General features: G+C 43.5%; 1 protein-coding gene across 1 annotated transcript; it reads right to left on the minus strand.

Annotated features, from left to right (window-relative positions):
- Positions 1 to 680: 680 nt before the first annotated feature.
- LOC118262744 (nuclear pore complex protein Nup205) lies at positions 681 to 16,201 on the minus strand. Its single transcript, XM_035574329.2, has 31 exons — positions 16,004 to 16,201; positions 15,470 to 15,630; positions 15,077 to 15,197; positions 14,568 to 14,745; positions 13,940 to 14,140; positions 13,554 to 13,635; positions 13,371 to 13,474; positions 13,028 to 13,298; positions 12,771 to 12,907; positions 12,138 to 12,509; positions 11,941 to 12,058; positions 11,705 to 11,819; positions 11,380 to 11,549; positions 10,674 to 10,877; positions 10,155 to 10,373; positions 9,684 to 9,819; positions 9,124 to 9,310; positions 8,416 to 8,638; positions 8,038 to 8,141; positions 7,678 to 7,822; positions 7,049 to 7,195; positions 5,789 to 5,924; positions 5,554 to 5,669; positions 4,657 to 5,469; positions 4,091 to 4,314; positions 3,520 to 3,657; positions 3,088 to 3,331; positions 2,505 to 2,727; positions 1,908 to 2,117; positions 1,495 to 1,613; positions 681 to 844 (listed from the first exon to the last, which is right to left on the minus strand). Exons 1-31 carry the CDS (start codon positions 16,017 to 16,019, stop codon positions 764 to 766), a joined length of 5,715 nt encoding a protein of 1,904 aa, XP_035430222.2. The 5' UTR covers positions 16,020 to 16,201; the 3' UTR covers positions 681 to 763.
- Between the last annotated feature and the right edge of the window lie 621 nt (positions 16,202 to 16,822).

The raw sequence follows: 16,822 nt of genomic DNA on the forward strand, positions 1-16,822 counted from the left end.
GGAGATTAGCGCGTTCAAACAAACAAACAAACAAACAAACAAACTCTTCAGCTTTATAATATTAGTATAGTATAGATATCAACAGACAGGTACCTGTTTGATATATTGAAATGTATTTATTAATTATCAGCGCTCATGTTATCAATGTCAGAACATTTTTCTCAACGTTTTCGTCCATATCCTGTGTGCCTGACATAGGTCGGCCCGAGTATGGATGATCTTTAACCGTTGTCCTACCACGTTTATTAAACTATGCAAATCACGGCATCACGGTGTAATATAGAGGACCCAACTACACCAATGTCTGGCGTAAATTAAATTAAAAATTACTACCATTGCAAGTATAAGTATTTAATCACCACACGGATCGATTAGATCCATTGTTAGCGAAAGTAATCACACGTCGGTGTCGCAAACGAACATCTTGAATTTTCAAGTAGAGATATTTGAAGAGATGAAAAGTGACAAGTAAAATAGGGGTGGAAGTTCGTATGGAGGTAATAATTCGTATGTGTGAACTATCTGTGACTAATACAAAAATCGTGTTATTTTATTGTAAACTTGCCTGAACCCCTTGAAAAGAGCGCATATAATAATGTACAAATTCTTTTACGATCTGATTTTAAACTTCCTGAAGAACAACAAGGGCTGACACACGAAGGCAAAATAACAAAACCACGTTTAATTACAAAATTAAATGTATTATCGTAGGAGACATCATAGTTTAGTTAACGTATAAACAATTAGTAGTAACATGATTGGATCAGAGCGGGGAGAACTGCACCATCGTCTTGATGTCCTTCACCAGGATCTCCAGGAAACTGCGCTGCACTTGGGGCTGGTTCTGGGGACAAGAGGATACATTATCATCGCCACCATATTTATCTATATCACTCTTATAAAATCACCAGTCTCATCGCCACCACCAATATCATCATCATCACCAGCTGTTTTTCTTTCTTTTTCTAGGATATTCTTCTGTTTTGTGGGTGCATTTACAAACATACAGTTTCACATACACATGACAACCAGACCCGAAACATCGATTTGTTGATCCCACAAACCACGCTGCATGTTACGCGGCAGCCGGTTGCCCTGCCACCGCACCAACCATGCAGTCAAACCATCGCCATCACCAATCTCATCTCTAGAATTGGAACTTAAAACGGGATATTTACCAAGTTAACATGGTAAATAAACTATGTTAACATGTTAACATGGTAAATATCCCGTTTTAAGTTCCAATTCTAGTGTTAGTGACCATGGCAGTTTAAAAACTTAAATCTCATCTCTCATCTCAATATCATAATTATCAGTACTAATAATTATGATATTGAGATGAGAGATAATAATTGAGATGAGAGATATAATCTCATCACAATCATCAGTTTCTTCACCACCATGCTTATCATCACCAGCATCACTCAATGTCATCACCACCATCATAATTTTATCATCATTATCAATCTCATCACCTATAACATAACTGCTTACCTTGGCAGTATCTAGCAGTTGTTCAGTGAACCTGTCGTTGAACACGGCGATGAGTTCCTTGCGTAGCTCCGGCAGGTCGTCCCCGCTGCCGCGCCACGCGCCTGACGTGTTCAGTAGCGCTGTAATATATACCACGGTCAATATCTACATACTTTTTGTGAACATCCTTAACTAATGTCTCAAAAGCATATAAAAAATCCTATCTTTTGGAATTGTCTTATTACGAATAGACAATATATATAAAAGAAAAAACACTTAAATGTATCAAAATTCTACTTTAGTACAAGTGCCATTTAACAGCTCAAATCATTCAAAAGTTCAAATAAAAATTTAGTCATGTTTTACAAGTCCAAAAATACGATACGAGTCACTTCATAATCAAAGTAGTAAGTATTGGTGAGCATCATACGTACAGTTGTCATTATCATCAGTAGGCAGTCCGGCCCGCAGCAGCACCCTGGTGTGCGCCCAGAGCAGATGCAGCGCGCAGTCGAGTGCGTGTGCGCAGGCGGCCAGCTCGGCGCGGCGCGTGCGCACGCGCGCCGCCAGCACCGACACGGCGCGGCCGCGGCACTCCACCGGGGACAGGGACGACGACTCCTCCGGCACCAGCTTGCGCATGTCTGATGAGGAGTGTACTTCTATAGTATAACTTCACTCCGTAACTTACCCCTTTTACCCATACATCTTTCCGGAGCAGCGAACTACCAAGCGAGTTTACCGGGGCTGCGGCTCGAAAAGCAGGAGTAGGAACGGGGTGGTTTTTATTCAGTAAGAGTCTGACACTCCCTCTCGCCTCGCCCAAGGCTGGAGAAGTCATTGGACGATTTTCCCCTCTTAAAAAAAACCCTTAACACTTACTCCGTACCCGTTGTCATTTACCCACTTTATTTATATATGTAGATTTCCTTTAATTCCTTTCCTTTTACCCTTTACGTATTATACTAGGTACCTTTTAGTCTCTGCCAAAATGATGTAAGTATATGTATAAGTATACAAGGTATAATTACCGTCGAGACTCATAGTAGGCAGGTTGTGCAGCTGATGCCTGGTGGTGGCGAGTAGTTTGTCGTGGTGTGTGTGTGCCCGTACAAGATGCTGTAGTAGCGCCAGTAGTCGGGCCGCAGCCCCGGCCTCCGCCCCCGGGGCGCCCTCCCCGGCCGCCAGGCTCACGCAGCGACCCGTCGAGTCACACATTATGTTGCGAGCGTATGTGAGCAGGTTGCATACGATCTGTACATACAAACAATTTATAATGGTTACCAAACCGATTTAACTTATGCTGATCTTAACAGAAACCCGGTGACATAAAAACAACTGCATTGCATTATTTAATTGTATTTATAACGCATCTCCAATAATCCCACTTACCTAAAATACCTCAGCTATTTAACAAAAATACAAGAAATAAGTATTCATGCAAACCGAACTTTTTGTCGAAATTCCCGTCTTGCTAGCAATTTCAAAGGGGATGTCAATGCAAATGATTAGTTTAGTTGCTGTATGAAAGTCACTTCCAACTGAGTAATCTAGAAGTCATTAGTGGAAACCAATATGAATATGAAATGAGTAGTGACATGCGACGTATCTGACCTTATAGTAGAGTAGGTTGGAGTTGTTCTGGTCGGGCAGGTCGGCGGCGGGGCGGTGGAAGCGCGCCAGCAGCGCCAGCATGAGCCAGCGCACGCGCTGCGCGGCCGCCGCGCTGGCTTGCAGCGCCGTCGGCTCCACAGACACCGCGCCGCCGAACACCTCGCGGTTCGACGCCCGCCCTATCACTGACGTTATCGCTTCCACTTCTATTAGTAGTTCTACTGGAGAGTTCGGGTGTGCCGCCCTAAATAAAAAATAAAGTAAAATAAAACATCCTGTATAGACTAGCACGCTATGCGAACGCTAATATCATATCTATTGCTGTTTAAAAGATTTTCAACTCAAACTGCTTTGTAATAAAGTCCAAAATCAATTGAAGAACACATAAAAAAGGAATGTGTGTGTAAAGATATTCATTCATAGTAGTAATACCTGAGCACGGCGTCGATGCACTCGACGTGGCTGAGCAGCGCGTGCGTGACGTGCAGCACGCAGCTGTGGTTGTGCGGGCCCAGCGTCGTCAGCAGCGCGTCGCACAGCGACAGCGCCGGCACCAGGATCTGACGGAACCTGCAAGAACATACACTTTGTAGTAAAGCTTAATTGAGATATCACCTCAAAGAAAGTAAACTGTTTCGATTTTTCAATCGATTAAAACCAAGGGCCTACTCCGGTTCTCGAATCCGAAATTTCGTTTAATCTTCGGCCGTAGGTTTTATTGATTTACTAATATAATTACTTGAAATAACGTTTTATTTTTAATTTCATATCAAAACCTATTTATTTATCTTCATTTCATTCGTTAATTTTTGTTCACGAAAGTTCGCAATAAATAGAATTGTAGTATGCAATCTGCGAAGTTTTTTCGTTCGTTGAATTAGAGTAGGCTAGCTACTAGAGTAGTAGCTTTTTTCCCGGCAAAATTATGAAAAAAATGCTTTAATTGACATAGAGAAAAAATTACACAATTTCATTTCTAACTAAATATTATCTCGATATTCACCTGTTAGCAACACTGGGCACGAACTCGGTATCCTTGTGCGACGCGTACCCGGTGTGTATGTCGGGGTGCGCGGCGAGTGCGCTGAGTCCCCCGAGCGCGGCCAGCGCCCCCTGCGCCAGCAGAGTCTCGGCGCCCGCGCGCGACCCCGCCAGCTTCAGCAGCAAGCCCATCTTCGACTCGTACACGTACAGCACGCGGAGCGACTTCGGGTTCGGTTCTAGAGTCTGGTTACAAGTGAGTCAAATTAATATTTGATATAACTGACATGGTCACAAACACTAGAATATCGGAACTCATAGAAATAGAAAAACATGGTAAATATCCCGTTTCAACTTCCAATTCTAGAATTAATATTTGATTTGTTTATGTAGACAACACGAAAGTATAAAACACATGCTAGAACTGTATTTCAACTTTCGCATAATGATTTTAGGTGAAAAAATTTGATATTTTTTTGGGTCAAGTGCGATGGGCGATTTCAATTAAGTACAAAAAAATGGTTTTTAGTTGACCCGCTATTGAAACAAAAAGGCAATATCTTAGAAACTAACAAAACAAGCACTCACCTCCTTGAGCCCTTCATCGTCTTGCAACAAACTATCGATCAAGCTCCTCAGGTACCCCTGGTTGGTGAGTGTGTTGACCCAGTCGGTCCTGGGGTTGATCTCGATGAGCGTGTCGAGGCACGCCAGCGCCACCATGCGGCAGACGTCGTGCCCCGCCCCGATGCAGTCCCCGCACACTATGGAACACAGGTTCTCACCAAAGTCACTGATCACATCTATCACCATCGACTTCAAGGCGGACTCTTCCCTGCTGGGCCGAGCTTTAGAACTGTCCAGCCTACTGACGTACGTGGTCGGCATGTTCTCTTCCTCAGGGTCAGCGGGACTCGTCTTCAAGTTGACAATGTTCAGGTAGTTCAACAACGCTCCGTAGAGATTGACCCTCATCTTCTGTGTAGACCCTCCAGACACGAGGATCCAGGATAGAATCTTGTGCAGAATGAATTTTAGAGTTAGAGAGTTCGTCTGCATGATCTGATTGGAAGGTCCAAAGAAACTCATTTCGAATTCTGACGATTTCTGGTTGGACTCTCTTTTCTGTAGGAGGTAACAGTGTCGGAGGTTGACTAGAAGGAGGAGGACGGTCCCGGAGGCCAGGTTGCCGAGCTGTGGGAGTACTTCTGCTGGTGGGATCTTGTTAAGCAAGTCCTGTAGAATGTTGAGGAGTAGGTTCTTGCGGGACTCCAGCGGGAGTATGTCGTGCGGAGCCACGCAGAATAAGATCTCAGTGAGTTGGCGCCACGAGTCGTAGTAGTGCGTCAGCGTCGCCGCTAGATTGCGCTGTCTGTTCACTTCTGTCACGTAGTCCAGCACCTGAGACCATATGAATGTTAGATAATACAGAACTATATTTGCAAAAGGTTTATATGAGGATGATATTTAATGGAGATGACTTACTTTCTGTATCTCAGTTGCGACGAGGTTCCTTTGCGGCGCTGTGGCGTGTAACGCAGCCAACTCCCGAGTCAGCAGCGCGTGTACCCGCGACACGCTGATACGTTTACCTCCTAAACCTGTACCATACACATCTAATTAGTTTTCTAAGTAAACAGAGAAGAAGAAACAGCCTATAAATAAATGACAAACAAAAATAGACCTTAACGTTTAAGAAATAAAGTTGTCAATACATTACCAGTAGGTAGATCGCAGGACGCTATAGCTTGCCGTAGCTGGTGTGCCTGGAACAGCTCCCAGCGAGGCTCCGCTACTGGTTCCACGCTCACCGGCAACTCTTCCAGTGTCCGCCGAAGTAGGCACCATTCCCATTCCTAACAAACATAAACATGATCTTAAATTGAAAGACTATTTATTGCGGAAAATCATTTAACGATTCCTTTCACTACCGATCGCCACAAAATCATCTCATAAGTAAGAGTAACTTGGTGCAATGAGCACTTATAGTAAACCCTTATCCATGCTGTTAAGTGTCGCATATAGGTTAATGAAAACCAAATCGTCGTTAAGTGTCACTTATCCGAACCTAAGGCGTTTTGTAAAATTTAAGAGAGGTGAAAACGGGCTTATTGTCTACCCTGTTTCAACTTTGAAACGGGTCGTGTCGTGGTATGTCATTGCGCTTGACCAGTAACCCTGGGTCGATAATCCGCCTTAGTGAGTCTATCTGTGATGGTTTGATGGTCCTTTGAGCTATATATATAGCCTTTGATCTGATCCTGGTTGGATGGCAAACTACCCTTGCTGGCAACTTAAGAATTTTTAAGACACCAAAATCGGGTATGCTTTTGGACCCAGTTATGTGACACAGCAATGAAATTAGTTTAAGAATATTAAGTAAAGCTACGTTACCTGCGTGGGATGATGCGCGGTATGGGTGAGCGCGGTGAGCAGCGCGGCGAGCGCGGCGTGCTGGCGGCCGGCCGCCGCGGCGCCCGCCTCGCACGCCGCCGCCTCACTATTGACCACCACTAAATCATCTCATAAGTAAGAGTAACTTGGTGTGATGAGCACTTATACTAACCCCTTACTCGTACTGTTAAAAGTGTCACTTATAGGTTAACGAAAACCAAAAAGTCGTTAAGTGTTATTTATTCGAACCCCTAAGGGGTTTCGTAAACTTTAAAGGGGTTGGTGAAAACGGGATTTGAAACGGCTCCATTCAAATTCCAATTTTTGTAACAGACCGCGGTATGTCATTGCGCTTGACCAGTAGTCCTGAATCGAGAATCGACCCTATTGGGTCCTATCTGTGATGGTCTGATGACTCTTTGTTGAATCGTATGTTTGGGTCTGGTTCTGGTAAGATGGCAAACTACCCCTGCTGGCAACTTAAGAATTGTTAAGACACCAAAATGGGGTATGCTTTTGTTCGCAGTTTTGTGTTTATATAACACTATGGATGGAATTACTTTAAGAATATGTAAATGTATCGTACCTGCGTGGGATGATGCGCGGTATGGGTGAGCGCGGTGAGCAGCGCGGCGAGCGCGGCGTGCTGGCGGCCGGCCGCGGCGGCGCCCGCCTCGCACGCCGCCGCCCGCACCACCCACGACCGCGCTGATACCGACACCACTGACGCGCTCTGGGGAGGGATAATATCATTATACACACACGTATCATGTACTGCTCTACTAATCTAAGGCTAAGGACTAACGCCGCGGTTTCTTGTGTGTGCCATTGGCGGTTTGGAACTATACTGTACGTTTAACGGTTTTGCGATAATCAACCGCCAAGTTTGCGGGCAATAATCGCAGCCGCGGCAGCTGCGTAAAAACTGCGATCTCGTGAGTATTGAAAACGCTTTGTGAGTCCTTAGCCTAACAGATTTGCAAATGTTTACAACTCAATAAAATGTTATACGATCCATTCTTACCAACAAAATTATAAATTAGGAGTGATTTCACTTTGAACTCGGCTAGACTGCGGTGGGACCGCGTAACATTTCATATGTCTTTCTAGTTTCACAAAATTAAGCGATTTAAAACCGCCGCAGTTTCGTTTCAGTGCGGCCGTACCCTAAACACAAGTTTTGGACAAAATAACTATGATCATTTAGTATGTTACCTTGAGATCAACAGTGGCCTTGACATGTCTGGAGAGGAAGTAGTCCCTGGTCCTCAGGAACCTCAGGATGGGCGCCGAAGTATTGGGGCGCGCGCACAGCCAGTACAACAGGCGGTAACAACTCTCCACCAGGTTGTTCGCTTCCCTGCACATGGAAGATTGAACATTAAATACTGTAGTTTAAGGTTGGTTTTGCATTGTTGTCTGAATAAGAAAGATAGTGTTTATTTTTTTCAGTCATTTACGTTAGGAGCCAAAAGGGTGCTTAAAAAGAAATAAGGGATTTTTACGATAAAGTTTCATTGATCATCATAAATCAGAACTGTATATTGCTATGTATGTTTGCTAATATCAAAATACCTGTTATGCGATGCGATGTGTTGCTCCAGTATGTCGAGTATGGAGTGTAGACACGTGCGCGGGTACCCGGCCGCGCCCGCCTCGTTCAGGGAACTGCGGCTCACCTGTAGAATGATAGAAGGTCAGCATTATGTTGACCGGAGACCTAATATCACCACCTATGCTCAAAAAGGCAGCAAGGCACTTGTTACTCCTCTGGTATTACTAGTGTTCATGGACCGATATGATAGACACGTTTATTTCCTATGCCATTAAAAATATGTATGTTGAAAGCAAAGACTTTTTCAGATGGAATAATCCTGCAGCGAGTCATGAAAAATAATGATAGAGAAAAATAAGTGCGATAAAAGAAAAGTATAGAAAAGAATATGTTCTTACATCATCTGACAGATTGTATCCGAGCAGGAAGTGCGCGAAATTGGGCGGCGCAGTGGGCAGTACGTGCTGCAGTAGTACGAGCACGCCCTCCTTGGCCTGCCGCACGTAGTTCACGGACTCCGTGCCTGTGCCTCCCGCACCCTCTCCCTCTGCGCTCTCACCCTCTGCCTGAACAGTTGGTTCTGACCATTCTTCTGCTTCCAAACATTCCACGAAGCCATATCTGTCAAAATTAATAAAATTTTTATTTGTATATTTCACAGTAAATGATATTAGGGCATTAAAACTATTCTTATTAAATTGCTTTATATTAATAATAGCTACTTCCGCGCGGTTTCACCTGCTCTGTTTGGCTCCTATTGGTCATAGCGTGATGTTTTATAGCCTATAGCCTTCCTCGATAAATGCAGTATTCAACACAAAAAGAATTATTCAAATCGGACCAGTAGTTCTGGAGATTAGCGCGTTCAAACAAACAAACAATCAAACAAACAAACTCTTCAGCTTTATAATATTAGTATTTTTTTTTTTTTTTAAAAACATTGCCCCACATTAGGATTTTCTCCTGTGTCGTGGGTGCGTTTACAAACATACAAGTTCACATGCACATAGATTATATGATATTATTTTGTTACCAGTTTTCAAATATAAGATCATATTATGACATGAGAGTGAATGTGGTAACATAGCCTAGTGACATAGACGTACCGTATCTCTGCGGCGAGTGCGTGTCGCTGCGTGACGGCGGCGAGCAGATGGCGCGCGGCGGCGGGCGGGCGCAGCGCGCGCACGAGCAGCGCCACGGCGCGCGCGGCGGCGGCGCGCTGCAGCCCGGCGCGCGACGCCACGCGGCAGCACGTCACCAGCGGGCAGCTGCCCTCCATGCCCTCCGGGGCTGCGGGGGGATTATATTAAACACTTGGTGCCAATTACAAAACTCTTTAAAACATAACAGTTCAGCAGTCATTCTCAAAGCTCAATCTAAAAAGACGTTTTAATAAATATAGTACGCGATAATTAAATTTTTATAAGAATTGAGTCAATAAGATTTGATTTATATAACATGCAAGTTTCTTGCCCTCCCTACAAATCTACATTTTGGGACAAGTACCTTTACTGACGGACAGCCAAATGAAATATTAAATTTTTAACGTTATAAAAGGATCCGTATGTAATTTAAATGCTTGTTTTAAAATAAATGCTTTAACTGACTTATTTGTTGCTGACAAAAAAATTAAATGAACTGGCAATATGAAGTGTGTACTAACCGAGTATGAGTTTAGACAGCGGTACCAGCAGCACGGCGCGGCCAGCCTCAGCCGCGGCAGTGAGCAGCGGCCGCTCCAGGGCCAGCGCGCGCTCCAGCAGCTGCAGGCAGCTCACCAGCGCCTGCTCCGCGTACTCCTGGGACACGCAGCTTGGTAAATACTATGCTATAATATGTAATACAGCGATGTCAACTACTATTACTAGCGACTTACCTTCAATTCCACTAAACATACAAAATTTAAAAAAATGCTATATTGTGCTATAAACATTAATTTCCTGCTTTAATCTAGTTGTAGACATTAATTGAAAAGTGATAACAGTTAATAACTGAAAAAAAATATTATCAACATTAAGTTTCCTATTAAAAATTACAGAGACCCTAATCCCTCCTGACAAAGAACTTATGCCTACCCCATCCCTCTAAAAGCCACTCACTACACAAGACACCCCCTGTATGAACGACTACTCACTCTAGCAGGATGTGGATGTTTGTCCAGCAGGTCGTGTGCCTCCTCGAGTGACGTCAGCAGTAGACGCAGCAGCTCAGACTTGGTATGCAGTTGTACCAGCAGACGGAACCCGGGCGGGGGGTTCGTGTCCGCCTCGCGCCCCATGGGGGGGAAGTCCGACGGGGACGGCTCGTACGACTCCAGCCAACGGGCGAATAGGCGGAAGCAGAGGGAGAGCATCTGTGGGTATAATCATAGTGGATTAGTGTATTCAATTATGATTATTATTTCACCAATCTCAATCTTTAGAACAGTTTAGATTGATCAAAAAGTTTAAGAGAAACTCTATAGAATTCATGTCAAAGAATTATCTTAATGCTATTTCGGTCGTGAAAAATGTCGAACATTCTGTGATTTTTAAAATTGCAAGTCATAATTTTTTTTTTCATCAACTGGTGAGCTGTTTGTCTTGCTGTTAGTTGTTTATTATTTTTTTAACAGACGCATGATAATTTACTTAATAACAAGTGAATATATTACCTGCCACTTCTCAGTGGGCTTGGCGTAAGGCCTGTGCGGCGCGGGCAGAGCCAGGCGGTTGAGTGCGTGCTCGACGTAGGGGTCGAGGCCGGGGGGCCGCGCCCCCGCCCCCAGCGCGCGGGGGAGGGGGGCCGCCGCGCACAGGGAGTCCAGCAGCACCAGGAACGCGCGGGACAACGGGTACTCTTCCATGCGACACTCCACCTGCGGCATTGTATAACTAGTCAGTTTTCTGGTCACAGTGTTAAGATGTATTTTGTTTCATTGACAATTTGAAAATTAATAGGCGAGAGTAGAAGACATTGGATAAGAGATTCAGGACTACACAGGAAGAAATTGATTGAATTCAATTTTTTTTTTTCAGTGTAAAGAACCTCTGTGGACTCTACCCTATCTGGAGGACATAAGTCAAAGTCAAAGTCAAAGCATTTATTTCAATTAATCCTAAATAAGGCACTTTTGAAACGTCAAATTGAATTGTCCGTCAGTCTGTCTGTCAGTGAAGATAGGCGCTCGTTCCAAAGTGTAGCTTCGAATGGAGAAGAACGAGCAAAAATCTCCATCGTTCTTTTAAAAAGAAGTTTTTTACAATTTCTCTGATACACTATTTATCTATTGTATATATATGTAGGAACAATGTAACTACAATACGTCATAGGATGTTAAATCAAGTAAATAAATCTACTGTAGTACAAGTTCTCTTTACCTCATGTAATTCAGCATTAAGCGCCCTCTTGTCATTGGTGGTGGAGACGAGATGGGCAGCCTCTAAAGCTGCCCACACCCTGCCAGCCGTGGCCGGAGTACTACCCAACGCTGCTAGTGTCAGACACAGCTCGGCTTTCAGCTGCAGTGGTATATGACAGCAGATCAGACCTGTAAAGAATGTGACGTGGGTGAGTGAAGTGATTGAATGAGTTAGTTAGTTAGTTAGTGAGTGAGTGAATGAATGAGGTGTGGTGAGTGAGATAATCGAGTGAGTATATAACGTGAGTGAGTGAGTGAATGACTTAAGTGAGTAAATGACTTACCGAACATGACATTAACAGCATCCCACTGCAAGTTCTCGCAGATGGCTGCGCAGGCGGCGTGGTCTTCGCGCGCAACACTCGCTATCAACTTCAGAGCTGCTATCAACGCCTCCACCTAGTATACCAAACGTCTTACTTAGTAATTACTTTTATAAGAAACAGAGACCCCAAATAAATTTTATTGATTGAACATAATAATTATGTATAAACTATATAGTAAAACATGTCGTACTGACCTCTTCCTGACGCACGAGCATTTTGCCGGGTCGTGCTGCGGGTGTTACAATGGCGGACGCACCCAGCGACGACGCATGGACGTGTTCTGAGAATGGAGCCGGGTCTGCGCGCAGGTTGCTGAAGAACATACTCATTGTAAGATACTTTGTATAATTTAACATGTGAATACGTACAATGCGGCAAAAAGGTGTCTGACCTGTGGTATCTGGCGAGTGCGGTGAGCAGATGGTATGCGGAGAGCGCGTCCCGCTTGGCGAGCAGCGCCCAGGTGTGCTTGGGCACGGCCAGGCTGGCCAGCGCGCGCAGGTAGCCCGCCAGCAGCGCGCCGCACAGCACCTCGCCCGACAGGCGCACGAACTTGTACAGCGTGGCGGCCCGGCCCGCGCCGCGCGCGCCGCCGCCGCACGCCGCCCAGTACTGCGCGCGCAGGCGCAGCGGGTCGCGCGCGTACAGCCGCTCCACGCAGCGCAGCAGCGCGTCCAGCCGCGTGCGCCCCGCGCCCGCGCCCGCCGGCGCCGCCAGCCCCTCCGCCGCGTACATCGACACCGCGCGCGCCGCCTCGTCCGCCCTGCCGACGTACACACGTACTCAATACCACAAACATACTCATTACGACTTAAAAAGGCGGTTTCTTTCAATGGAATGGTAGTCTAGCATTGAATAACGACATTGTGACAACTTTTTCAATCGACAATTTGTCGATGTACTGAAATCTGCTGATACTATAAATATACATATATACCTAGCCTTCACAGTAATTTTCAATAATTCAGTGTGATACACAAAAACCTTGTATCACTTAACAATTCTATATAACTCCATAACTTACTTGACCCTCATCTCCATGAGCTTGGAGTGCATGAGTACGATGAAGTCTGTGATGAGCGTGTGTATGCGGCGCTGGTAGTACTCCTCCTTCGCCACCAGGTCCGTCGACAGAATCGCCTCGTCCAGGTACTCGAACACCTGTTACAGAGAAATAGTTACAAAATTAACAGAGACCCAAAATGTCCACCTAGATCCTATATTTTTCCCACTGCTAAACAAAAATCTGCCTTTCACCTGACAAAATTAAATTACACCAACCTTCCCATCAATAGCAGCATCGACCAGCATTTCATCCTGATCCAGTAGCTCACACTTAAGATGTGGCGAGTTGGTGCGCCTCAATAACGACTGTGGCGCCCTCTTCAACGCCGCGAGCGCTAACCCCAGGGACAGTTGACAGAGAGCCCTGACTCCGGCCCCTCGACCCTGTTCTGCTGGTGTACCGGACAGTTCATCCAGTAATACAGAGATCAGCTCTGGGTCTTGGATGAGAGGGAGCTTCTTGGCTAACTCTTCGCCGTCTTCACGCCTAAAGAAAAATGTATTTTAAATAAAACAGTAATACATAATCAATTTTATGTAAAATTCTTTCTGTTCTTACCTATGTAATACTGATAAATCCAGTGCATAAAGTAGAGCCATTTGTAAGGCGAGAGAGATCTCGTCGAGCGCACCGGTTGGACCTTGCGTCGGCGACGTTGTTTGCTGAAGAACGTGAAAATATTAGCTTATATTTAGATGTAAGATAAGTGGTAAGTATTTATGTAATCAGTAAGACACATACCTCTGCAATAATCCTCAAAATAATATCCCTACTGAGTCCCCTTTGTGCTGAGGCCGCGAATACAACACCGGCCAGCAGTTTTCTAAAACAAAATATAACAGTAATTTTACAGTCAAAAAACTTCAGAGATATTCAAAACACATAGATATATATAAATAACTAGCAAACCAGGCGAACTCCGTTTCGCCACCAATGAAATTTTTTTCTAAATTTTCTTTGCTAAAATATATTATAAAACCTCATGGAGCCCGTGATCCAACGAATGCAAAACCGTGGAAATCGGTTCGTGCGTTCTGGAGTTACCTATATCGTCAGGAAGGAAAACCAGACTTATATTTATATTATAGACTATAAAATAAATAAACATTCATAGTTTTTTCACATACCTAGTAGTCTCTATAGTATTAACGAGGGTAGCGTGGTGTCTGCCGGGTGGCAGCGCGCGGTTGTTCTGCAGCAGTTCCATCTCCACTTCCAGCGTGAAGCGGCGCAGAGAGTCCAGAGCGTTGCTTAGCAACCCGTCTGATATCAACTGCTCCACGTAGCGGGACACATATGAGATTATCTCTTCGCGAGCATTGATTGACCTGGAAGATGTTTAACATTATAGCCTCATTGGTCGAAATTTCGATTCGCAATTCGAAGTATTATTGTAATCTTGACGGCACAGCATCAATAAATATCAGTATCATCATGCAATCTCAAAGTGTCTCACACACATTTAATTTGCGTTTTTCTTTATGAAACTTACGAATTAACACATACTAAATAAACTAGGAGAAAAGTGATTTACACTTTTCTTCTTTAATTTATGTAAGTAAACTGTGATTTTAGTTAATTTTGTATGTCTCACATTAGTTATTATACAAACATACAACATAATTGGTATAGTCTTCAAGCTGCACTAGTGAATAATGTAGTAGTTTCAATTCTCTAATGAAACAAGACAAGAGTTTGAACTGTGACATAGAGGAAAACTTCAGATAATATTGTAGGGCACCATTTTAAACTAACCAGCAAACACCATCTCTAGCCATGACTAGTTCCTTGAGAGCCTGCACCAGTGCCCGCCGGCCGTCGTAGTAGAGCAGCACGGCCACCAGCCCGCGCGGCAGCCCCGGGTGCCGCGGCGACTGGCGCTGCGCCGTGTGGAGCAGTTCCAATGAGAGGTACTCACTTACATTGTACATATCTGCAAGAATCATTGATGAATTAAGAATTTAACAATATACGAATATTACAAATAATAACATAAAGTCTGGAATCATCTAAAACAGCTGGACCGGAGAAAAGTGAACATGGACTGACTTACATGTGTAATCTATTCAACTATCCGTCTTATGCAAGTATACTGTATACTTGTGCAAGGCCAGACTTCAAATATACTGTATCTGTGCTGCCATTACTATTGTGTGAAGAATTTATATATTTAATTCTGATAGTAATTACAATAGGTGGTCCATTAGAATTTGGGGAATAGAACTATAGCAACATATATTAAGTAAATGTCAAACACAACGAACCTGATATGATGACAGCCTCTTCCACCAGTTCTTTGGAGAGGAGTGTCCTTCCAATGCTAGGGAGGGTGACCCCCTCTGTGATCCCACGCCTTATCTCCTCCCGACTACTGGCATTCTTTGCCTTAAATGACATCACATAATAAATAAATCAGCATTAGTTGTGTTTCTCCAGACCGTGGATGTATAAGGATGTATTCTAATATAGTATAAATTAAATAGGAGATGCAAAAAATAGTTGTGTATACATATTATGTTATATCAATTTTGTTATAGGTATATTTTATTTATCTTAAATACTAATAAATGTGTAATGAAATGAATAAACCAAAGAAGGAAATTCTAATTTCACCAAAATCGAAAGTATTAGATTAAGATTAACTACTTAGTACTTACAGGGTTTTTGAACAGTGATAGGAATGTTTGCTTGTGCCGCCTCAGTACTGTTTCAAATGTGTGGACTGCATAGGGCGCGCCCTTGCCTTCGTGTGCAAGGTAGCCCTCCACCACCGCCACCAGCTCCTTGTAAGGGGTCCATAGATCATCGGCCGTGGTACCTGTACATAGTGTACATTATATTAGAAGAGATATTTGTATAGGATTAAGCATATGCCAGTAAATACTTTTCCTTACTACTACCAAATCTTCCCACATGAAGTTTTGCCTTACAAAATATCTATAGTTATGGTTACTAGTGAACTATATTTATTACAAGGAAGTTGTTTTCTAACCTTCAAACAACTAGTTCGACTATTTAAAAAAAGTACTGTTTTACAGATTATATCAAGACATACACACTTCCCTAAGATTATTAGTTTATAGATCACGAATATCGTAAGGACAATAACCGATCAGTGAAGGAAAAAACAATGATTTTTCAGTAGTACCGCTAAAACTTCCAGTAAATAGGTTAGAAAAGCAAATATTCACCTTCGTTTATATCCATTGTGTTTTGTGTTCAGTCTGTGTAAGTTTTGAGCACCAGCTCTGTATCACCAAACGATCCACTTTAACTACACACGATTTTATACAATATTTATCTAGAAAATCTTAGTATTTTTAGTGTATTTTGAAATAAACTCAACTGACAACTTGATTTGATTTGACAGTTAGTCATTCCAGACGCGCGCACCCCACGACTAATTTCGTTCGGAAAGTGCTATTTTATGTACTGTGCGTACTATTTCTGACTATCTGATTCTGTAACTCCTATGCAGTTTTTACTGTTATTAATATTTGTTTTAAAATACATGCATTACTTATCTACAAACAGATCGCAAATAGTTACATTATATAAAACTACCTACAGAGTTAGAAGGTTGATCCTCTCTTTCAAAAAAAATATTCACCAGTTTATATTGTAATCGATGTTCATGAACATGATGCTCAACATATTTATTAGAAGCAGAGACTACCTATCTATGTTTTAGGACTCTGGATGCCGCGGATGGGACGATTAAAGAATAATGGTTAACAAGTCTATCAATAACAACTTTTTTTAAGGGCGTAAATCATCCTATGACTTCTCCCGCCTTGGGCGAGGCGACTAGGCGAGAGGCAGTGTCAAGACTCTTACTGACTAAAAACCACCCTGTTCGTACTCCTGCTTTTCGAGGCGGAGCCCCGGTAAACCTGCTAGGATCAATAACAACCTACAATCTACGAACTTATTAGACTCTAATAGCAGTGCCGGCGTTAGCGACATGGGCCGATGGCCCAGGGCGACAAACAAAAAAATTAAAAACTACT

Source organism: Spodoptera frugiperda, chromosome 12 (assembly GCF_023101765.2).
Source record: "Spodoptera frugiperda isolate SF20-4 chromosome 12, AGI-APGP_CSIRO_Sfru_2.0, whole genome shotgun sequence".
NCBI lineage: Eukaryota > Metazoa > Arthropoda > Insecta > Lepidoptera > Noctuidae > Spodoptera > Spodoptera frugiperda.

Bases quoted from the DNA above. Each gene is read 5' to 3' on its own strand.
- LOC118262744 (XM_035574329.2), bottom strand. The intron at 9,820-10,154 runs GTGAGTAGTCGT...TGCGTGTCCCAG, and splicing joins AACATCCACATCCTGCTAGA to GAGTACGCGGAGCAGGCGCT. The intron at 8,142-8,415 runs GTAAGAACATAT...ATCATTCTACAG, and splicing joins GATACAATCTGTCAGATGAT to GTGAGCCGCAGTTCCCTGAA.